At 38.1% G+C, this 26,092-nt stretch overlaps 1 protein-coding gene across 1 annotated transcript in view; it reads right to left on the bottom strand.

Moving 5' to 3' along the window:
* Positions 1-26,092, bottom strand: part of COG5 (component of oligomeric golgi complex 5) — a 200,042-nt gene that overhangs the window by 171,596 nt on the left and 2,354 nt on the right. The window contains 3 exon segments of the mRNA XM_086609866.1: positions 16,148-16,268; positions 22,926-22,995; positions 23,096-23,150. Of these exon segments, the coding sequence (XP_086465992.1) occupies positions 16,148-16,268; positions 22,926-22,995; positions 23,096-23,150 (246 nt within the window).

Here is a 26,092-nt window from a genome sequence, read left to right on the forward strand (position 1 = left end):
CGGTTAGATTTTTGTTTTAACCTGAACTGGTTCATGCATTAATTAGAAATGAACAGGATAAAATTAGTTATTATGTTTAAGATCTTAACCATCAGGATTTACTTGATGAATTACAACAAAATTGTGTACACAATCTCATTTTTCAATTATTTTATACTTCTGAATTTGCCAGGCCTCATTTTCCAGTCTTAGTTCTTGTCATTTCTTTCTCTGCTAATCAAAGAGCCCTTCCACGACCCTTTATTTTCTCCCCATGAATGCACCTTTACAGTCCTAATCTTCAAGAAAAAGAGCCCATTTAGTCTCCTACTGTGACATCTATAATTGCGTTTATTCACAGGTATCCACAAAACTATGTTTTCATCTGTAGAGCACAATTCCCTATACCAATTGCAGAAGTACAGATTTGCCTGACATAGCTGCACGAATGCTAGAACAGAAACAATATTGGTAAAGCAAACCCAGCATGGATGCAGTACAATTCCAAAGCTTTACAGAAGTTTAGTACCATATTTTCATATTTGTAAAAACAGAAATCATAATTTTTTTCTTTTTTTCAAAAAGCATGTTATGTGTACATGTCGAACATTCAAAGCGCTCTGCCCATTCACAGATGCTTCTCCCGTCATTTGCCTTAATCTAAGGTGTACACCCATAGAAAACTACCACTACCTTACTTACCTCTGCTCCTCTCTTCCAGCTCCCCTAGTAACAAAATTATCTACCAAGAACGTAGAGCAACTGTGAGGTGAGGAGAAGGTGGCTTATTTAAATACTTACTTAGGGGAACAATACCTTAAGGGAGATTTAAGTCAAGTAAATTGTAGATTATGCACATAAAATAAATCCATAATGCATCTACACAATTTCTTTAATCATGAAAACACACAAATTTGTTTGGTAACATATATTTTCCATAAAAATTTAATTGACTATCATTAATTCAGCTTTACAGCCCTGAATTCTTCTTTCAAATGAATTCAACTTCTCTACTATTTTTCAACAGCAGCTTTGTGTCTACCTGACTTTGATTTCAACGGAAATATCCTGTTTGTCCTTCGGAATGTTGGAACAACACAAGTTGGAGTTTCCCCTTTCAGTAAGGAGTTACAAACAAATGGCTCTGGGAAATTAGTACATTTGTATAACATCCTCCTTAGTTATTGCTGGATTACACGGTATCCTTGCTTTATGGAAGAACAAACTACTCTGCCTCCAACAATAAAGTAAGAGCATTTACTGAAAAATCCTCCTATGCCAAATCTTTATTAGCAATCTAGAAACCTGTATATTAACAAGACTATTCCATGATAGGTGCCTTTCTGGTTCCTGCCAGCCATGGATTTTCCTGCAATATTTTAAATTTATCATATCCATACTCTACACTCATAATGCATCCAGTTGTGATTATACATTGTTTTCCAATTATAGTTGTTGTCTTTGCTTTGTCACTACATTGGAACAGGCCTTTAGCCAGGACTTCCCTCTTTCTTGATTGCCAAAAAGACAATATTTCACAATCTAATATAATATTGTCAGTAAGCTTGCGACTTTCAAGTTTGTCTAAATCCATTTGTCCAAACTACTAAACAGAAGATCCTCTGCATTGGAAAATTAACTCTTTCAAAAATGAAACATTAAACACTGGGTTCTAGACTCAGTTTGCACTATGCATCACGACTTGCCACTCTGGCAACAAGTGGCTTCCAAATCCAGTTAGTTTATTTAATGTAAGAGAACCCAGAATAATGATTCTCCTGTTGATAACTCCTGTGTTAGAAATTGGTGATCTTTTGCCACTGGCCATAGAGGACAAATAGTCTAGGTTCCAAACACCATTCTTCCACACATCTCAGAAACGTGCTTAGACAGCAAGGTTCCCATTTCGCTGGTTTAATTCAGTGGGTTGTGAAAGCAACACCTTTTGGATTTTGTTAGCTGGCTCTCTGATCTATATGCATTTATAGACAGTTCTACTGCAACTTCTCATTCTGTTACCCTCAATAAAATTTTCCAAACATGATTTGCTACCACCATTATTTGATCTTCTAGTGAGCATTGTGATCAAATGCTTACTTATTTTCCTTGGTGATCACAAGCTACCTGTCATTTCAACCATTTCTATTCTCTCTCACTCTATTTCTGAATCTGATTGTTCAAAAAGAAAAAAAAAAAAAATCTGTCTTCTCAGACACTTACACAATACTGAAGTGTTATTTCTGAACCAACCCCGTTCTTCTTCAGTACAATCACCGGGTTATGCGCTAATAAATACTTCAGTCCCAGCAGAAAGAAAAAGATTAATATTATGAACCTCTTCTCAGTGTTACGTCCTTGATCACTAAACAACTGATTTCACCATTGGCTATAGAAAAACAAAAGGAAGCACACTCCCAGCCAGCTTCCCTAGAAAAAATACGTGTGACAATTCTCCACACCTTCCCATGAGGAAGTGATTATCTATAGAACTCAAACCCTTGAGACTGATCACCTTAGAGATCATTACTTCGGTTCTGGGAGAACTAGCCTGCAGCTTACTATTGAATTTCCAAGTATGCAAAGGCTCAGAAAAGGAAGAGGACAACAGAGAAAGTTATAAATGCCAATTCCTACCAGAGCTTCAGACAGCGCATATGCAGACCTGCCTGAAACGTAAAATTGTCATTTCCCTGTAGAACCTCCACACAGAGTAGAACAGACAACTAGATCCATGCCCTTTCAGATGCATCATTCCAGCTGTAAATGGCATCAAACTGTACACAACTGAATTTTTCCCTACTAGTTGTTACTGTCACTGACTTGTTTGTTTATAATAGGTACCAAGTCCAAGTTCTTAACTGCTTACTTAAACTTTTATGCCTATTGAAATAGTGAGAATACACCACCACTCAATTTAGAGATGGCATCTCTCTGTTTTGTCAATATCTCAAATTATGTAATCCAACTTGCCTTTCTCTTCATGAACATACATAGACACCTGTGAGTAGATAGCTTTTTCTTTGTTTATATACTATCTAAAAGACACTACGAATCATTTTCAAACTCTTGCCAGCTATTCTTACTCTCTACGATGTATTGATAATTTGCAAGATGCAAAAAGATAACCTTTCAGAGATGCAGTAATCCTTTTAAACTCTTTTCTCATCTTCAGTGTGTACAATTTTATATTTTTTTTAACTAATACATAATTTTAAAGTCAGTGCACAAAAATTACTAGATTCAAATGCAGACAGAGCTTGCAGATATCTCTGGATCTTGATAATCTTTTATGTCACCTGGAAACAGAAATCTATAGCTTTCATTTCTATTTTCAATTATATAGTTCTATTAAAAAAGTAAAACTACTCAGTAACAGAATACTTTGTCTCAAAACTCAAGGATGCCCAAAGATCTGTACTAGTTACACAATCATAACTGTTCCGAAGTAATTAAAAAACCCAAAAACCTCTAAAGTTGCATTTTTCTTATATTTGGCTAAACACAAACATTCACAACTACAAGATTATCTATGTTGCTGGTTCTTCCAAATTCTTTCAGATCTCCACTCTCATGACACACCCTACTGTTCAAACACTTTAAATGATCAAGGAGTAAAGCAAAAACAAATTTGCTAGTTGCAAAACAAGCAAACAAAAATTGGAAAAAAAATACTTTATGAAACCTGGCCTTTACATTTAAGCTCATTAATGACAAAAAACAGGATCATGTAATTACCAAGACCTTCTTCCACAACTTCCCTCTTCCATCACTCCTTCTGTTCTTCATTTCCAGTCAGTTCCTCTTTCAAAATTCCTAAGCTCCTTTGTTTCAGCCTTACCCAGGTGGAAGTACAAACCGCAGATATATCCTCTGGCTCTCAAAGCCCCAGATCATCTGATACATTACCAAAGCAGACAGAAAATACTGTAGTTTCAGTGTTTCAAAGAAATAAGAAGTACTGACTTAATCTCAAACACAGAACTGAACGTGCTACCAGGGCAAATACTGCTCACGTCTCATGCGCATGGCAGTACACAGAGTTTAAATGCATATCAACTTATCAGCTGCATGACTGGTGCAGCTACTTTGCTATTCTGATAATAACTCCTTTCCTAGCAGAAAACACTTTTTGGTAGTCCATCACATCCCCTCTCCCCTTCCTTAGTTCTTCTCCACTACTATTTCTTTCCCACTGGAGTCTTCTGAACAGTTAGAAGAAAATAAATAAAGAGCTGTCAGGCTCCAGATCTTACTCTGTACCGACTGAAGTCTAGCTCAGGTTAATATTGGCCTACAACCAAAACTTCTATACATTAGATCATGACAATAATAATCATAATTTATATTAATAATGAAATAGTAGCAATCAGATTTAGAGTTACAGATGACAAGGAGGTTGAAAGAGCAAAGCTTTCCAGAAATGTAAGGAGCAAAAGGTGCGGACATCTGTAACTGTGGGCAAGAAAGAGCAAAAGACAGAAAGTAGTCTTTGATGGGCCTGGAATCAGACTAAAAACTGTTAGAAATGCTCCACGTGCTACAGTGAAGGCAACTTGAAGACACTGTAATTAACTTCTGACACAACCTTGCTAATGGGACATCAGTAACATACCTCTGAGGAGCAGCATAACACCTCAAGATAGAAAGTGGAGTACTAAATCCATTTTAAAATATCTGTTATACAGCCCTCTGACAAGGTCCACATACTTGAGACTAAAATTACCAAATGCTTAATAATATAGCAAAATCAAATTCTTCAAGTAGTTATAGCTAAAAGACTAATCTCATCAAAACCTGAAATCAGCTTAATGCTAACTTGAAAAAATAGTTTCATAATTCATACATTCATGTTTATGGCTGTTTAAAGGAAACTAAACATCAAGAAAACCCAACGTAACAATTATACCTGGCTTAATTTTCTAGAGCTGTATATATAAAGAAAATTGAATTTCAGGAGATCAGAATAGTTCTGACTTTGGAAAACAGTGACACAGCAATGAAACTACAATGAAACTATATGAACAGAAACTAAACTTTTGAAAATCTGAGAAAATGTAAATTCAAGCCTACGAATTTAAGGGTTACATTGAAAAACAAAATTCCAACAGGATTATTTTTTTTTGTCACTTCAAACTTAGTCTTTCCTGTCACGTCCCTGTAATGATTTAGTATCTTCTATTGAAAATGGTTAGAAGAAGAATGCATGCCAGAGATTAAGTAAAACATAGCAACTATTTACATAAAATGCTTTGTCTAACATAAGGTTTCCAAGCTAGGAATCCTAATCTCAGTAAAACACAATTTGATGGTAAAATCTGTATATTCTGTCTGCCTTGTTCAAAGAGGATAAAGAGGTCTTACACTATTAGCCTCTTACTAATGAAAAATTGTATTGCGTTTTGCAAGCCATTTTGTTACATCAATTCAGTATCCTAAAGTGAACAGGTGAAATTAATGAACTTGTTACATACTATCAAGATTTTTCTTTCTTTATTTCAAAAGCCAACAAGAAATAAATTAATATCCACAGAAGCCCCTTAACGGTGCACAAAAAGTAGAGATGGCATAAAACAAAATAAGATGGCCTAGAACAAGACTGTTGTATGCATAATTGAAATGGAGAAAGAATTTGGTGGTATAGCAGCTACAGAAGAGCAGAAGGACTAGCTTCCACACTCATTACACAAAATATTTGGTTGTACAGCATAATTCATGAAATAACACGACTCAGCAGAAGCTTGAGTAGCTCTTCCTTTTACATTAATTTACAACAAATCATGTAGTGACTTCGGCAAACATGAAGCCAGGAACAATACTAAGAAAATAACATGACCTTCTCAGTAACCAAGAGGATTTTTTGTTAGCACTAACTATCCATAGCTTTCATGGCACTCCTTTCCTTGAAAAGATAGATCAACTAATAAAACCAGGACCTTTCTATAAACACAGTAAATCGAAGCATTACAAATACGTTTTTTTCTTTATCAATGTATAAAATAACAATTTCAATTGCCTCTGTTATATGAATGTAAGCTGAACGGTTCCATCAACATCATCACATTAAAAATGAAGAATATTTTAGAATATATCTGACCATCACAGAACAACCAATATTATCCATAAGAAACACAGTATCTATTATTTATTATATATTATACAATTATTTTGTGATTAGACGCACTGTTAACCATATGCCATTAATCACAATGTAGTCAGAGCAATAGGCCATCATTTTCAGTTTTTACCAGAAATGAAGAAAAGCAATTCAGACAGTGTATTCTATATGTATTTCACATGTGACACTGGCTTCATGTTTGAACTTCTCGTTATTTTAAAAATGTTTTGTAAGTCTGACTTTGGAAAAATTAAGCTTTTATATAAAAATGAGTTCTCAGTTTCCGAACAGTTCAAGACTCTTTGTTATAAAACTACAAATATTAAGGCTTTTAAATTATTTGTATGTCTGCTTGACCTTCCCACCAAAGAGCTTTTTTTGGCCTACAATACTACAAATAAAACTTTGCACAACAACTTTTTGCAAAATCTTTCACCTTATGGTAACAGAGCCTCAGGAAATACAAAACAACACAAAATAAAAATACAACTCAAATGAAAGGAACAAAATGAAATCGAAGACCACGGAGATTACACTCTACTACAGAAAGGCATAGCATATTTTAGCCCAAACAATTTCAGTGAAGGTCTGGCAGTGTTACTGGTAACAGTGTTACTGGTACCAGTGTTACTAGTAACACTGCCAGGGACAGAAGTAAAATGTTTTAGCAAGATATTTGCACTTACTATGGATGCAGATGTACCACCTGAAGCAGTGGCACTCAAAAATAATGCAGATGGCTCTGAGCCAGTAATACAATTCAGTCATTCTCAGCAGGACTAATTACCCCAGGTGAAGCATCACACTAGCACGGCCGTGTAATTTCTATTAATCAAATCAGTTCACTTACCCCTACAGAACAGTGCACTGTGCTACACAGATATATGCTGTATTATTTTGGAGGACACTAAGTCTTGTACAAGACAGTAAATTATAACGCATCTTCATCCCTAAGCAGAAGTATCATGAAAGCAACTTTTCTCTCCTGATTGATACATGTTGATTCTTACAAGAAACTGTGCACAGCAATATTAATATCAACAAATCTGTCTGCTCTGTGTACTAGCAGTGAAAGACCTCACTGACATGATAGTAACCAAGTCCTTCTTCACTTTAATTGCAACTGGATTCAACATAAGATCTGGCTTGCAAATCACACACTTTAAATTTTTGCTTGGAATAAAAAAATAATTAAGTTAATCTCTGAATACGAAATGGGAAGAAGGCAGCAGTGAAAGACAGCTACCATTGCAAGTTTAGTAACACTTGTGCACAGATACATAGCACGTATTTACTGCCACTTCGAAAATCGCAGCAGTTAAAATAAAATAGTTTTTATACAATAATATTTAACCTGCAGGACAACATTACAGTCAGCCAATCTGCAATCATTTTAGAATACACCTCTGTGTTTTAGTCAAATTATTTATGCTGTTTTAATAATTAATAAGGCACACTATGGAAACAAAAGGTACAGGTAATTTCAACTTGACATAGATATGGATGAGATAACCAGTACAAAACAAACAAGTATGAACACTTACTACTAAATTGAGTTATCTAAGTTTTCAACAAATTAGAACTATTGTTTCCTGAATACTGACTAGTAGTGCTTACTATTTTGATAAACACAAAACAATATACATCAACATTCCCAAATATCAAAAACTTAACAGCTAATTCTCTGAGAAATTGCTTTCTTTCCTGGTAAAAGAAAAAAAAAATAGGTACACAACATTGACATTGCCATAGTCAGTATCATCTTCTTTCTCCTGCTCACTGCATTCTCCTAGAAAATATTGACATAGCGGTTTTTGAGAGTCAATTTTTGCAGCTCTCCAGTAACATGATGAGCTGTGTGAAGTTTAGCCTGGGAAGAATACAGAGCGATTGTCCGAGCAACCAGAGATCAGGTTAGGAAAGCCAAAGCCCTGAGAGAGTTAAATCTGGCCAGGGACATCAAGGGCAACAAGAAAAACTTCTATAGATATGTCAGTGATAAAAAGAGATCTAGGGAAAATGTAGGCCCTCTCCAGAAGGAAACGGGGGACCTGGCTACCCGGGATATGGAGAAGGCTGAGGTTCTCAATGATTTCTTTGCCTCAGTCTTCACTGGCAAGAGCTCCAGCTGCACAGTCCAAGCCACAGAAGGCAAAGGCAGGGACTGGGAGAATGTAGAACCGCCCACTGTAGGAGAAGATCAGGTACAAGACCATCTAAAGAACCTGAAGGAGAACAAGTTCATGGGACCTGATGAGGTGCATCCACGGGTCCTGAGGGAGCTGGCAGATCAAGTTGCTAAGCTACTACCCATCATATTTTAGAAGTCGTGGCAATCTGGTGAAGTTCCCACTGACTGGAAAAGGAGAAACATAGCCCCCATCTTTAAAAAGGGGAAAAAAGAAGACCCAGGGAACTACAGGCCAGTCAGTCTCACCTCTGTACCCGGCAAGATCATGGAGCAGATCCTCCTGGCGACTATGCTAAGGCACATAGAACATAAGGAGGTGATTGGTGACAGCCAACATGGCCTCACTAAGGGCAAATCCTGCCTAATTTGGTGACCTTCTATGATGAGGTTACAGCATTGATGGATAGGGGAAGAGCAACTGACATCGTCTACCTGGACTTATCCCAAGCATTTGATACTGTCCCACATGACATCCTTATCTCTAAACTGGAAAGACATGGTTTTGATGGATGGACCACTCGATGAATAAGGAATTGGCTGGATGGTCACACTCAAAGAGTTGTGGTGAACGGTTCAATGTCCAAGTGGAAGCCAGTGACGAGTGGTGTTCCTCAGGGGTCAGTACTGGGGCCAATGCTGTTTAACATCTTTGTTGGAGACATGGACAGTGGGATTGAGTGCACCCTCAGTAAATTTGCTGATGACACCAAGCTGTGCGGTGTTGTGGACACGCTGGAGGGAAGGGATGCCATCCAGAGGGACCTTGACAGGCTGGAGAGATGGGCCTGTGAGAACCTCATGAAGTTCAACAAGGCCAAGTGCAAGAACCTGCACATGGGTCGGGGCAATCCCAAACACAAGTACTGGCTGGGCAGAGAATGGATTGAGAGGAGCCCTGAGGAAAAGGACCTGGGAGTGCTGATGGATGAGAAGCTGAACATGAGCCGGCAATGTGAACTGGCAGCCCAGAAAGCCAACCGTATCCTGGGCTGCATCCAAAGCAGCATGGGCAGCAGGTCAAGGGAGGTGATTCTGCCCCTCTACTCCGCTCTCGTGAGACCCCACCTGGAATACTGTGTTCAGCTCTGGAGTCCCCAACACAAGGACATGGAGCTGCTGGAAGGAGTCCAGAGGAGGGCCACGAAGATGATCCGAGGGCTGGAACACCTCTCTTATAAACACAAGCTGAGAAAGTCAAGGTTTTTCAGCCTGGAGAAGAGAAGGCTCCAGGGGAATCTTATAGCAGCCTTCCAGTACTTAAAGGGGACCTACAGGAAAGCTGGAGAGGAACTTTTTACAAGGGTGTGTAGTGATAGGACAAGGGGCAATGGATTTAAACTGAAAGAGGGCAGATTTAGATTAGATATAAGGAAGAAATTTTTCACTCTGAGGGTGGTAAGACACTGGAACAGGTTGCCCAGAGAATTTGTAGATGCCCCATCCGTGGAATTGTTCAAGGCCAGGTTAGATGAGGCTTTGGGCAACCTGGTGTAGTGGAGGGTTTCCCTGCCCATGGCAGGCGGGTTGGAACTAGATGATCTTTGAGGTCCCTTCCAACCCAAACCATTCTATGATTCTATAATTCTAAAGGGATGGCATGAATTTTTCAGTCACATTGTCCTAATATTCTAGGAGGTATCTGGGCGCAGCACCCAACAAACCAACTTGTGGGAAGCAAATTTTACATCAAGCTGTCCAATTGAAGAAACAAAACAAAAAACCTCAAACACCAAAACCTCCTTAGAATACATTTTCTATTAACCAAATTGGTGTGAGGAGGAAGCATCTCTGAGAGAAACAAAGGACTAATGGCAAGCCAGCTTACTCAGTCCTCCTGCTTCAAGGCAAAGCCACCCATATCTAAACTATTCCTGATACACACTTTGTCTAACCTGCTTTAAAAATAAGCTTCAAAATACTGACTTCATGGCTTCCCTGAAATTACCATTACTGGGAGAAACCTTTCCTAACATTTTAGACTAAAATTTTCTTTGTTTCCTTTCAGCTCCATTACTTACTGTTTCAATCACAGAGGATATGGAGAGCCATTTACTTACTTCTCACGTGAAAAACTTTTATTTATCTGAAGAATGTTACTCTGCCTTTCAGACCCTTTCTCCAAACCAAAGAGCCACACACTTTCAGTTCCTCCACCCACTGCCCATCCTTGTGACCTTCAGCCATCATCATTGCTGTACTTAGGACTTTCTCCAATTAATCTACATCTTCCTTGGATGAAGTATCTCAAAAGGGACTTACGTGATAGTCCAGCTGAAGCATGAACAAAAGATTTGTTTTAAGTGCGTTCCTTATAAAGATCAGTACAAATTTCATTGCCAACAATGAAAAAACACTGCTAAAAAACAAACAAGTGGCTTGTACTCAATTCATGAGCAACTACCAAGTCTCTCTGCAGAACTGTTATCCATACAATCATTTCTCCTATTTCTGCTGTTAACTACAACTATTTATTGCTAAGACTTTGCACTTGTCTGGAAGAGAAATGAAATCAGTTCAGCTAAGACATATCTCCAATTTGCTAAGAATATTCTTCATTCTAATCTTGTTTCCCAACATACTTTCCATTCTTCTCTGCTTGATTATTACTTGTAAATTTAATAAGGATATACCATGTTACATCGCTCAAATCATTAATGAAAACACTAGCCAGCTGCAGAACATATTTCAACTAAACCCCACTTGATATATTGCTGGGCAACAGTGAACAACTGATGATAACTTTTGGGGTACAGCTTTCTCAAAGCTTCTGCATTCATTGCACAGCATTCTAATGTGGATTATATTACTGACCTCACTAGCGTGACATAGTGTCAAGAGCCCTATTTAAATTGAACTACAAGACAGTCATTGATCTCTCTAGTCCTAAATCCTGTTATGCTGCCAACAAAGAAAATACGGTTGGTTAAACAGGATTCATTCTTGATAAATCTATGTGGCCTACTATTTAATAGCACTTTTATTTTTTTTTCTAGACTCCTACAAATAGTTCGTTTGTTCCAGAGTTTCTTTACCTAAGGAAGTCAAGTTAGTTTTAGTTGTCTAAAAATACGAGCCAGTGAGTTCTGTTTTCAATAAAGCAAGCTCTCCAGTCTTCTGAAATCTCATCTCTCCTCTCAGGAGTTCCCAAAGATAACCACTAAGAACAATAAAATTACTCTGAAAAGCAGTTGAGATACATTAGGATATATATATATTGTTTATATTTGTAAGTATTTATATACATACACATACATACATATGCATACAAAAGAACACACTCTGAACACACTCTCTATGGAAAACATCTATGTTTTAATAGCAACAAGGAAAAAGAAGAAAAAAATAGACTACTTAGGCTTAAAATATTTGGGAAGATTTTGCTCTATTTAATGTCATAAGCATTTTCAAAGATGGGAAAAACACAGACCATGTGACCTTACTACAACACATAACTACAAGAACAAAGTGTAAAAAGAAACAGTGAATTTTCACAAAGAAATTTAATTATCTCCTCTATCAAGCATTATTCTTTATTACTGTATGACACAAACTGGGTGATGAGCTGTAATACTACTATAGATAACTTCATGATCTTCACAATGATGTTCGCTTTCAGTGGAAACTCCAAGGTTCTACATGTGCTAGGGATATTAGAAAAGCACATTGAAACAGAGAAACCTCAACACAGGATGAGACAAGGTCCCACCAATGCAATCCACATTAAGGCAGGCAGAGAAGAGGTCATTTTCCTCTTCCCATTTCCTCTAATTTTAATTCTAACAGACATGTCAGCTATATCCAGGCTTTGTTTAAATTATATCATGACCCATCTTGTTTACTCTAGTAAGTGCTAAGTTTGATTTTTTTCTAGTCTTCACAAGAGAATTTTTCAAGCCCAAGATCACTGTCACCTTTGTGCCGATGTCACTAGTTCTGAAGTACACTTTAGAAAACAGGGCTATCACCTCCTACATTACACCAGCTACAAAGAGGCCTTCCAGGCACAGCCAAATAACTTCTTTCAAATTATATTTCACCCAGTATCATGCAAATCCTAATTTCAGTTTTCTCCATCCAAGCTACACTTCTTTACAAGAATCACCAACACTGAGCTTTATTTCTTTGAATTTCCCTTAAGTATTCTATTGTCATGTTAAGCCAAAATAACTGTCATGTGTAAGCTTTGCTCCCTCTTTATAAAGAACACAATACATATGCAGGGTTTTCTCCATTTTATCTAGACTTCCATAACTGACAATATTTTGCCTTTTTTCTAGAATTATTTAGCTTTAAAGTGCGGTCATAGTCCTATCTTACCCCATCCTTTCTTCTCATGAGTTACATGGAAGGCAGTATTGTTCTGGAGCAACTTCTCTATCAAAGACACCCAAAATCTTATTTCAATGACTCCTTCGCTTTCATTTAATGGTTGCACAGCTTAGTCACAGACTAACTCTGAGTTTACAAAAGAGCAAAATTATGGCTGCTTTGAGAGCTTGCCTGCAAGTACTATAAGCTCAGAAGGTCACTCAAGCAAATAAATTCACTTGCTGTGAAATAAATTATAATGCAATCATATATAGAGACTAGGAGTTTATTACAATTAAAACAAGTCTAGACATTTCCACGAATAACGATGACATCAGTTATAGGTATTTAACAAGCAAAAGATATAAACCCTTTGTTGTCCAGAGCTAGCTCTGTAACTGATAGATGGAACTAGCAACCTGTCCACAGTCAAGCTAGCCATTCGCTACACAACTAAGAATTTTTTCATCTTCATCTGATCAGTTACTGGCCACTGTTACAGACAATAATTTCTGCATACCCACATAACAGACAGCAAATTTGTAATATCTGCAGAATTTCTTCTGTGAAAGAGAACTGCATATAGTGTACCATTTTCTTGTCACATTCTATTGTCTAAACTTGCTTACGAACATTTCTTTTTCACTTTATGAAATATTTGTATTAAAGTATCACCAAGAAGCATAGTCAGGGCACGTAATTCACTGCATTAGGCGTGGTGTGACATCTGAATATGCCACTTGCTTTACCTATCCATATGCTGAATTGGATGGCCTAATATGAAGAATCAGCTAATAGCTTATTCAATGAACTATCACAGCTATATTTCTACTTTACTGGAAAACCCAAAGAAGTGTATTGGGAGGTAGAGGAGTTGCAGAAGAAAGCCTGGAGGGTTTTTTTTATAGATATATATATATATATATACACACATACACACACAGAGTAATCACATTTAATCCCTAAAAATTACATAGGGAATTCATTTTTTTTTCTTACTGTGCCAAAGTGAGAAGTTAACTTTCAAAGAATGTGAAAGTCCAACACAGAGGAATTTTAGATCTACTTTAGCTTTAAGTAGAGATCTCAGTGAAAATATTACCAAATGCATTCAAAGCAAAGTTCCCAATATCATCAACTGAATCTGGAGATGTGTAGACTACTAGTAACTTAAAAGTGTCCAATAAAAAACCTCTTTTCAGTAAAAGCTACTGTTTCTTGTAGTTCCTCTGACTGACTCATATTTCTACCAAATTCCAATATATTATATTTTTATCCTATCTTTTCCCATCACTTCAAAATAAACTAACACAACTAAGTAAAAGCTGTTAGTGAACTAACATAGATTTGCTGAGGAAATATATGTTGAATACATATGCATAAATAGACATACACAAGTTTATGTCCCCCAAACATAGAGTATAACAGTACATAAAAATAAATCCCAAGATTCCACCCAGAATAACCTATAGGCAATAAAAGATATATTATACCATAGAAAGTGCAAAGCTTCACAGTAATATCATAGCGCTGCTCATTTCAACAAAGCAGAAATTATATTGCACCACACACACACAACAGAAAGGTAACAAACAATGGGAAGAATTTTTCCTTGAATGAGAGCCAGAAGGGATATTCGGAAATATTTGGCTAAAAACACAAATTAATATTAATCTTGGCCATGATCTCCAATTCAAAAGCAAGCCTCCATGACACAGAGCTCCCTTTTCAATACCAGACTTTCACACCGCTCACATCTACCACCTATGAACTACCACCAGATGTTGTAGTACTTCCCAAGCCCTCCCAAACTTTTCGTATCTCACCACTTAACCTGTTCCCAATGCTTCCTACCCTCCTGATGCCAGAGCACTCCAGCACGTTTCCCATCTTTCTGAAGAACAGCATTTCCACAACCTCACCCCAAGGTTCCACAGCCTCACTGCTCTCCTGGCCCACGCCGCCACCACGACCTCCACCCGACAGATCTTCCACACATCCTAATGCTTTCCAAGGCCGGTGCTTCCCCAGCCACACTCCAAAATCAAGTCTCCTGGCAACACACCACCTTGCCACTGACTCCCGCTGCCGTACTCTGAACCGTGCTGACTCCAGCCACTGCGCACTTTCCTTGGCTCCCCCGCTATGGACCGTAGAATGAAACTCAAAAAGGCTTCCTAAGGGGACACGTTTCCCTTCATCATTAACAATAAGAATTACTTAAATTTTTCCAAGCTTCAGGAAAACATGCAGTATTTGAAAACAAGCAACTCAAAAGGCTGTGACACTTTAACAAAACAAAGTGGAAGCTCTTTTTTTAAACGGTGAAAGAAAAAGAGACAAAAGAGAGTAATAAAGGCATTTTCATTAAAAGAAAGAAATCCTAAAAACTACTCAAGATAAACATCTCAGATTTTACCATTAAACTGCACTAATTATTTGAATAGGATCTAGCATTCAGATTAATCCCACAAGATTTGTAATTCAGGTAGTTAAAGACAGTATTACTTTATATATCCTGAAGACATGAAGGGAGACCAAAATGGAAAGAAAATAAAACATTACAAAACCCAGAAAATTAGAAAACATATTCTAGCTTAGAATGTTACAATTGATGTTTAAGTGCTTCAGTCAAACTGATATACTAAATAAATACATAAACTTCCCGTTTTTGCAATATAGCATCTGCTAATTATAAGACTAAGTCATTGTCTAATAATTTTTTGATTACACAGTATAAAAAGAGCAGTAGTGACAAATATGTACAATAAACCTCAGGATGATTCTGAATGCCTGATAGTTCAGCCCTCCCACAGCCTATTTTTGGAAGCTGAAATTTGAATATCATTAAATCAAAGGAGAAACAGCTGGCAAGATACCATATACAACACCAACGGCTGATCTCCAAGACTAATGCTCCTCACTGCATCCTGCAGCACAGCGTGGAAGTACCCAAGCTAGCTCAAGTACAGAAAACAATCTAACAACATAATATGAACTTCATGAGAACTATTTCATCATTCCTCCTAGAAGCCAATAAAATATAAGGTAAATTAGTCGCTACTGCAGCAGAATGCTTCCACTATCTGAATTAGGTTAGGTATCTGTGCATCACATCACATATGGCTTTCATAAAGGTCACAGGGCCAATAATTTTATTTTAGGACCTAAGCTGTAATTCAAACTATGCCTTATTGTATTGCAGTGTCTTCCAAAATCTAAATATATATCTGTTGCCTCTGAAGGCATTTTATACAAACACAAACCAGTAAGAAATTAATTGCTTCACAAAAAAATTGTTGCCCAAAAGCACGTTATTAGCATAGAATTTTAATGTTATTAAATACCTTTATCTAGAGAAGTCATATGAAAAAAGTGTACAAATGTACTACTGAGTTCTGTCCATACCATTTCTCAATTCAAACCAGGAAACAGACAGCAAGAATGACAGTAAAAAGTTTCGAGGGTTTCTTTGTTAATTTTAAGTCAAACACTAGTGTGAGTCATATGAGTGCAAGCTAAAAATGCCTCTACAAGTAACTAGAAGGACTCACCAAGCTCATTGAGACTCTGGGCAGCTTTTGTTATCTCTCTGCTTCCTCCTTGCAGTTGTCCTTGAAGTCTCTTACTGAGATACAAGATGCGTATTATCCTCCGCAGCAAGTCACAGGCAGCCTGCGGAGAACCCATCCCATTCGGGGATATTATCAGTACATTATGATCCAATTGTCTTAGCCCTCAAATATGAAAATATTTTAACCGAAAAAGGAAATATGAATGCGAATAAAAGGTAGGGACTTTAGAACACTGAAATCTCTTTTTCTCAGGATTTTTTTAACACGATTTTATGCAATACAGACCAATAATTTCAAAAGCTGACAATTACATTCACAGCGCTGCTGAGATTATGCTGTCATTACTAGTTTAAAAAAAGGAAACTCAGAACCCTGTGACAGAGACATGTTCTATTTCTAACTAGAAGTGAGCTTTACTTTACACTGTGCATCTCTCCTCAATATTCCTCCCTTCTGTAAGCTTTAGTAAAATTAAGAAGTTGGCCTTGCCAATCAAATATTGATTCAAAACAAGCGAAATAGCAGCATGTGCTTCAGAGGACAATAAAACTTAAAGGCTAAATTGTTATTGCAAACACTGATTCTCATGGTATAGGTATATATTCTCATAGGAATATATGTAAAAACCCATTTTCCATAGAACTTTCGTAAGGCCAGTCATCTTCATTCAGCCAACTGTTAGTTCACATCCTTTCATAGGCTTATTAAACTACACGGCAGGCTTGGCTAAAAATGAAGAAGATGGGTGCATACGCAAATTTTCAAGAAACACATTTGCGTACATTTTCATTAACATCAATTTAGAAAAAAAAAGGTATTGCTGACAACTGAATCAAACATAATAGTCTCATTATTTTTCATCCAACTAAGATCTTGAAACAGGTTTTCTCCTTCTACACAGTAAATAATAGAGACAAAGAAACAGTAAGAGTTACATCAAATGTAGAGTTCCTCTAAGGCTGGATGGGGTGGGTGGGGCTAGGAGGTACATGCTACAGGAGAAGCAACACTCTGGAGTGGGTAACATCTAAACTAGAATTCAGAAACGCAATTCAGGAGAAGGTAAAAAAGTATGTGGATTTCAGTACAGTCATAGGTACAGTCCAAAACCTGAAATCAGATTAACAAGAGAAGTAAATGAGATACTTGGAATAAATCAGACGTAGTTCTTCTGAGGTATTTTCCCTGGTACTGAAGGCGAAGCCTCCTGAAATACTTACCTTATGGATACCAAAATTAAATTACTTAAAAAATTATTTAGTATCTGACAGACTTCGAACCCCATTTTTAGACTCAAGTTGATGTCTTGAAAACTAATTAAAGTGCACATACGAAAACATACACGTGAGTGATTTCAACCAATATTCAGTGGACCGCACAACCTGTCAGTCTCTTCTCTATGCCAGCACAAACCAATCAAAACACAAATATTTATAGTTTGATTTTATTAAACATCTAGACAGAACAAAAAGGAAAAGTTGGAAAAAGCCACACTGAGGCAAATCACTGAAAGCACAATTACTGTCGCTGCTTTTGCCTCTGTATCACATAGTCTGAAGTGCAAGCTTCCCAAGCTTTCTAAGACAGTTTAACCACATGATTTCTATTACCATTAGTGAGAATCAAGTGGGGCTTATCCTACTTTGAGAGATTAACGTATTAGTTTTTATTAATTTATTTCTTTAATTAGAAAAATCTTGATCCACATATCACTATTGTATCTGTGAACTAAATTTTTGCAAGATGAATCAAAAACAGCTTTTAGAGGGTGCACTGTGCTTCGCCAAATAAGAGGGCATAGTTTTACTACTTTGCTTTCAAATTTAATTACTCTCTAATCCAATTGTGTACCTCTGGCTCATGTTTTTCCCTAGGAATTCAACTTCAGTTATCTTCTGACCATCTTTTACTTTACATGCCAAGAGATTATTTCTTTTTCATTTGATTGTTGTTCATTATCTTCTATTCCAAGAAACACTCTTTTAGAAGGACTACCAAACTGAATAAGAGATGGGAAAAGTTACATTTAGATACAAGAGCAAAATAAGTTTAACTTCTGGTCCTGTGAATTAGGAGGAGAAAAATTCAAAGACACTGAGGATGGGCCCTTAACTTTGCAGTGATTGCTACTCCAATGTGTCCTTGACAAAGATTCTGTTTCACCCAAGTATTTCCATTTAAATGAGTTGTTCAACTTAATAATAACTCCCAGTCATGGTAAAAGAATGTAATATATGAGGACCACGTAACAGAAATAAAAAACTTGGTCTAATAGTGAAGCTGTTCACGGATGCTAGATCCTCTAAGCCAACCACCTGCATAACAGAAGTCTGAAATAATTCAGGGAACATTCCCTTCCTGAGTTGATATAGTATGGTTTTAGTAAAATTAAAAATAAAACCCATTTTTTCTGGAGATTACATGATAGTTATCTCCTGAAACTTAAAGCAACGTATCAACACTAACGGGCATTATCGCTACAATTTGAGCAATCAAAAAGCATCTTACTTTTAATCTCAATTTTAAGAAATTACTGAAAGAAGACTTAATTATAGAATCATAGAATCGTTAGGGCTGGAAGGGACCTTCAAAGGTCATCTAGTCCAACCCCCCTGCAAGGAACAGGGATATCTTCCAACTAGATCAGGTTGCTCAGGGCCTCATCCAACCTGGCCTTGAACATCTCCAGGGATGGAGCATCCACCACCTCTCTGGGCAACCTGTTCCAGTGTTCTACAACTCTTGTGGTAAAAAATTTTTTCCTAATATCCAACCTGAATCTACCTCCCTCTATTTTAAAACCATTACCCCTTGTCCTATCACAACTGGCCCTCCTGAACAGCCTCTCCCCATCTTTCCTGTAGGCCCCCTTGAGGTACTGGAAGACCGCTATAAGGTCACCCCGGAGCCTCCTCTTCTCCAGGCTGAACAGACCCAACTCTTTCGGCCTGTCCTCATAGGAAAGGTGCTCCAGCCCTCTTATCATCTTCGTGGCCCTCCTCTGGACCCTCTCCAACTGGTCCATGTCCTTCTTATGTTGGGGACTCCAGAACTGGACGCAATACTCCAAGTGAGGTCTCACGAGGGCAGAGTAGAGGGGGAGAATCACCTCCCTCGACCTGCTGGCCACGCTCCTCTTGATGCAGCCCAGGACGCGGTTGGCCTTCTGGGCTGCAAGAGCACATTGCCGGCTCATATTGAGCTTCTCATCCACCAGTACTCCCAAGTCGTTCTCCTCAGGGCTGCTCTCGATCCATTCTCCGCCCAGTCTGTATTTGTGCCTGGGATTGCCATGACCCAGATGTAGGACCTTGCACTTGGCCTGGTTAAACTTCATGAGGTTGGTACGGGCCCACCTCTCCAGCCTGTCGAGGTCCCTCTGGATGGCAAGAAGACATTGAAGAAGACTTCCTCTTATAAGAAGACAACCACTTGAAAAGTGCCATTGTGTAGCTCATATATGCAATTGCCTATATCTGCTAGATCATAACGTAACTGAATGTATATATAACAGAAACCTGAAGAAAGACCAGACAGTCCACTGTCTTCAGACTACATTTACTATTTAGTTATAGTACCACCAGGATGAAATCTGCTACTGGTGAATATTTTAAAGAGAGAATAACTTTAAAATACATCATCATTATTATTATTATTTTGTTAAAAGATTTGGAAAATTTGGCTCTCATAAGGATTTTTAAACACCGAGATATCTGAAATTAAGTAAACGTAGAAACATCTGGTTAAACAGAGCTGCACAGAAAATAATGCTCTGAAGGACAAACTCTGTCTACATATTTCAGCTGTTAACTATTCCCATTTAGCTTGTGATCTACTACGGAAAGACTCAGAAGAGGACAGTATGATTTAGGGAAGGAAGTAAGCTTTGTGAGTCTGCTGCTCCCTTGGGATGCCATGAAGCTCTAAGAGCAGAGCAAGACATAATACACACAAGCACACAGCAGAGATTTAGAATTCAGGACGAGATTTGAAGTTTGACAATGAATTTGCAGTGAGAATGTTTATGAAAAAGTCAGACTATATTAAAAACAATTAAGGATGGCAAAATCCAGCCAAATATTCCTTCGGTTTGTGAGCAGTCCCACAGCAATCAATGGAGAAGCACTAAAATAATACCACCATGAGTACAAGAAGCCCTTGAACACCACACAGTTCAGCAAAACACACCTGCCAGCCCTACAGATCTTGACAGAGAGTAACCTCTTTTATCAGTCATCTACTTTTTTCTACTTATTCTACCAACTGTACATCAACTGATAAAACTAGCAAGTTTGAAAGTGTCCCATGCCACAACCTTGCCTTTGGGAGCAATTTCATCACACAAGCCCCGCCACCACGAGGAACTGAACTGTTTGCTGTGCTGATGCCCTCCCTTCCTGAACAAACAAGGCAACCAGGTAGAGACACTACAGCAGCGCACCTTAGGCAGGCAGGAGGGTTGAGGTTCCAAAGGCCTATTGACTCAACTCTCTGTTAAGTCCAGCCTCATTTCATAATTCAGGTGTCCTGACCCTCCACTCCTCCCAGCAGTGTAGTGCAATATAAAGCACTCACTATGCATCTGCCAACACAAGAAGGGACAGCAGCTCTCCTACCAAGGATGGACTCTCACTGGCAGAGAAGCTGGAATCATCGTTCCTCTTTCTATGGTGAGGTAAGTGGATTTGGATGCTAGGAAGGTACCCTAGCAGGCTCCCCTTACCCTGCGACTCTTTTTTCTGACTTACAGCCAAGAAAAGCCAGATATTACAAATTCCCTGGCACAGGCTGAGTAATGCTGACCCTAGATGCATGCTGCTTTGACACCACAGGAAAATCCATGTAACCCTGCTACGGCAAAGAAGCAGCAAAGAGCACTCAAAAAACATTTCCCAAGTTCAGGGACTCATTCTTCTCAGACATCCTTCTGCAGTTTGACTTTATGTAAGAGCAGGGCAGAAACGATCTTTAGTCCCAAATTCCTGCAACACTTTTCACAGCTGCAACATACATCAGAGAACAAAAAAAAATTTGCACCTAACCTGCCACATGGAAGTCATGGAAGTTTTGCCCAGTGGCAAAACCAGTAATAGCTGGAGTTGGAAAGAACAGAAGCAGCTGGACAAACTGGCTGAAGAGAGTATTAAGGAAGGCCAACCGCATCCTGGGCTGCATCAAGAGGAGCGTGGCCAGCAGGTCGAGGGAGATGATTCTCCCCCTCTACTCTGCCCTCGTGAGACCTCACTTGGAGTATTGCGTCCAGTTCTGGAGTCCCCAACATAAGAAGGACATGGACCAGTTGGAGAGGGTCCAGAGGAGGGCCACGAAGATGATAAGAGGGCTGGAGCACCTTTCCTATGAGGACAGGTTTCCTATGAAAGAGTTGGGCCTGTTCAGCCTGGAGAAGAGGAGGCTCCGGGGTGACCTTATAGCGGTCTTCCAGTACCTCAAGGGGGCCTACAAGAAAGATGGGGAGAGGCTGTTCAGGAGGGCCAGTTGTGATAGGACAAGGGGTAATGGTTTTAAAATAGAGGGAGGTAGATTCAGGTTGGATATTAGGAAAAAATTTTTTACCACAAGAGTTGTAGAACACTGGAACAGGTTGCCCAGAGAGGTGGTGGATGCTCCATCCCTGGAGATGTTCAAGGCCCGGTTGGATGAGGCCCTGAGCAACCTGATCTAGTTGGAGATATCCCTGTTCCTTGCAGGCGGGTTGGACTAGATGACCTTTGAAGGTCCCTTCCAGCCCTAACCATTCTAGGATTCTATGATTCTATGATTAATTGCTTCTTGCTGAACTTCACTGCTACTGAAAGTAATGCAGAAAATAGCAGTTCAGCTGAGAGACTAGCACAGCTGCTCCACCAGCCCCCAGACTAGAAACTGCATGACAGTTTGCAGCTTCATCTAGTCTGCTGCACGACAGCAGTCACACGCAGATGGCAATCCACTTGAGCTTATATCCACAGCTGAAATTTCAGCTACTAAAAGATAAATTCCTAGTTCTGCAGAGGTAAGGTAAACTTGTGAAGACAAACAGTTCAAACAATAGTTCATCAAACACTTGCGGATTTGGAGTTGTGATGCTTTTCAAATCATTAATTAAGCAGAATGCAGCTATGTGACTGAAGATCTACGAAATAGTTTTCAACTATTATAAGAAGGGAAAATTATAAAATTAACAATGGAGGCATTTGACACTTACCTCACCATTGTTGTGATAAGCTCTCTCCCATGACTACCCTCTAACATTCTCCTGTAAACTCCACTTATATTCAAAAGACAGGGATATCTACGTACCTGGGCTTACAAAACTCCAGAACCACAACTGGCTCCAGAAGTTGCATCTTGATTATTTTGAAAGAATTAACTCCCAAACTCTTTGCTAAGCTCCAGGCAAGCATGCATTAACTTAATAGGAGAAAAGCATCTTCTACACAATGGCACCATAACATTAAATACCAAAATTACACAAACTGTGATGAGAATTTAATTAATCTGTACTCAGATAACACTTCCCTCTTCCCTCCATCTACAAAAACTCACTTAGCAAGTGCAAAGGTCAGTCTCCCACTTTGCAATACTAAGCACTTCTCAGTAGCTCATGAAGAGTCACAGAAATACTGACTGTCATTGAGAAATACTGACAACGAGCTGCAGGCTACTGGAGTGTGAAAATCCTACCCATGTCTAACAACTGGGAAACAATACACACTCAAAAAGATTTTCTTAAAAATTCATTTTTAATACAACTTACTTGAAGTTTTGCTAGCTGAGCTGTGCGAGACACTATTTTGTTGTAGGGGTCGACAATTTTGACTCTAATTCTAAAAACAAGAAGGGAAAATTATTTATAGCAGTATTAATAAATAACATGATAGAATAATTAAGAATTTATGCTTTCTAATAGCATAATGAATCGCATACCTATCGACAGTACTTTGTAGAGCACCAATTCTAGTCTGCATCATTTGGAGGACACCTGCAAAACAAAGTAGATTTTTTACATGGAACACTTGTTAATTATAGCAAAAACTAGCCTTCACACCATAGTAACTACTGCAGACTACTTCAGCGTAAAAAAAAAAAAAAAAAAAAAGTCCCTCTTTACAACAAAGCATTCAAACAGACTGAAATTAATAAAACACAGCATATTTGGTAATACACTGAGCAGGTAATACCTCACTTACTGAATGTTATGGAAAATTTATTGGTAGACAACACAAAACTATAGAAGAAATATCACTCTGCAATTCATCATATGTTAAGTTTCAATTAATATTTAGAGTATATTGCTTTCTAAGAGAATGATGATCATGACTGCTGTTCAAAGACGTGTAACCTGGTATAAACACCTGAATATGATATACAAAAAGGGCACAACCTATTTAACACTATTTATTTAACATAGTGACTAGCCAATTCACAGAAACAAACAGGCAAAGAGGACTGAGAAGATAACCAATTCTATTTTACGGTTTTCTTCCTGTGCATAAGCATCTTCAGCAAAAAGTATCAATGTCATTGTGAGGTCATCTAATTTAGATTACAAACAGAGCAAACTACCCTAATCATGTTTGCTCCAGATTAGTTTGGCAAAGCAGCACAAAGAAAGCCCACAAGCATGCTTGTTCTTTTCTTGTTAAATTGCAAACAAAGTAGTCAAGAGTGGCAGTCATTTTTGCAATATGGAATCAGCCTGCTGAGAATTTAATTAAGTTACGCAAACCCAGGCCCGTGAAATTATTTTTGTTCCACTTATTGTTAGCATTCTCAAATACACTACATTTTTGTAAAGCCCTGTTTACAAGCATGTCATCATCAAATTAGATAAGACTGCAATATGACACAGTAAGATGGAAGATAAACAAAACCACTGCTTATACTTTTATTCAGCTTGTCCTGCACTGAGACTATATGTCACTCATTTTGAATAAATATGCAAACTCCCATCTTCTCCATATTTCAGAACTATCAACTTGGCTTAGCGACAGACTCAGGGGGTCTCTGACATTTACACACGGAATGGTAGCCATGCGCTGCTCATACATCCGCGAATGAAGATATGAGATACAGTGCAAAGTTGGCAGCATAGGCTGCATTTTCTCCTCTACATCGCAACAATGAGGGAGGGCCAGAAGCATGACAGTGCTGCATCTATGACTGTGACATTGCTGTAAAGCATACAGCAGTCCTCTTGACAGAAGGCAGAATTAGGACAGGTGAAAAAGCAATCTACCTTCTCCCTCTGCTGCGCAGGATACAGGATGATACTATTTAGCCTACCTTGACCTAACAGGTAGCTAAAGACACCTATTGAGCTACCTATAGGCAGAAAAGAGTATGCATACCAGATCAGTGTACCATTAAAAAAGTGCACAGACCTAAAAAAGAAAGGACTGTACAAGCTGGGTATATCAATTTGAAATGTTTAATGAGAGTCACTTTCACGCATCCAAATGATTGTGCATGCTGTGAATGAGTTCCATAATCTTCACTGGCAAACTTTCTCGATAAACATACCAAGAGCTATGTGTTTCTAATTTCATAGTTAAAATTTCTCTTGACATCCATCCATCTTTTCTTTTTCTTATGAATCTTGACTCAGCTTCTTCTACAGTGACTACATATCATGTGTAGCACAAGCAGGGCAGAAATAAGAAAGTTTTGCAAAACTTAAAACATCATCTTTGTGTGCATAGACTTTTGATTTTCCTGGCAACTGCAGACTGAAGTTTCTACTGATGCCTCAAGTATCAAATGCTTTTCAGGATTAGAACCTCTGCATGCTTCTCCTTCCCTCATACACAAAAAAAGGCCTCTTGAAGAGCCTAACACTAAGTAAATGGAGATATTTCAACAAGTTCAAGGTGAGTTAGATTTTATTTTACTTTGGGTTATTAGCCATAAAACACGCATTATTTACCACATCTGCCTTATAGAAATGTTTTATAACTGAATAGTTGTTTTGAAGTACTTCATTCCTTCCTCACAGAAATTTTAGGAAGGAATGCCTTCAGAAACAACCACGATTTCAGAAAATACAATTCCACTGAGCACAAATTGCTGAAGGTCATGACTGGGAGGTATTTATCAGTCACAAGACGGACTACAGGTTCCTATCGACTTCTTATTTGGAGGATGAACACAGATTTCAGTCTTCTATGCTTAATTTTCCAAATGTTTAAAAAGCTATTTGGGAGCTACCACTGCTAGATTAAATAGGCATTTATTCATTTTATAGCTATATGCAAATACTAACAATCGAATACTGTATCCAACAAGCTCCAAAGGCTAAAGAGATACTGTAACTGTCAGTAACCAGAAACTCTCTGGTTATGCCAAAACCTGGAAGCAGAAAAAGGAACAAAAATAAATTACTTAATGAGTTACAAAATGGAAGGTTAAAAGGGGATATGCTTAGATCCCATAGTATATGCAAAGTTTTTTACAGATGTAAACACCATTCTGCACAAAAAAAAATCCAAAATCATATGAAGTTCCCAGCAAGTGACAAAGAGCAGAATGGCAGGTCTAATGAGCTCCTGGCACAAGAAGAATATACAGCAACTATTTTCCTATACAGATTCTACGGTTCCTAAGTAAGGCCTTTGAAAGTCAGCAGTTTATGTCAAAATCCAGATCCCAAACAGTGGAATAACACAAAAGTATACACTTAACTTAGTAGCCCCTTTACTAGGAAAAAAATATCTCAATGTAGTTAAGATTATGTGTTAAAGCCTCTTTGGTTAAGATTTGCAAACTTGCAAACACATGCATATGCAACATGCACAAATTCAGTCCTTACAGCAACAGATATCAGCTAACGTTGCAACAAAATTAGGCTTATTTAGAAAAATATATCAAAAGTTTGATTGCTGAAGTTGCTCAGAACTGATCACCGAAATACATTTTCCTATGAAA

The sequence above is a fragment of the Tauraco erythrolophus genome, chromosome 4 (assembly GCF_009769465.1).
Source record: "Tauraco erythrolophus isolate bTauEry1 chromosome 4, bTauEry1.pri, whole genome shotgun sequence".
Taxonomy (NCBI): domain Eukaryota; kingdom Metazoa; phylum Chordata; class Aves; order Musophagiformes; family Musophagidae; genus Tauraco; species Tauraco erythrolophus.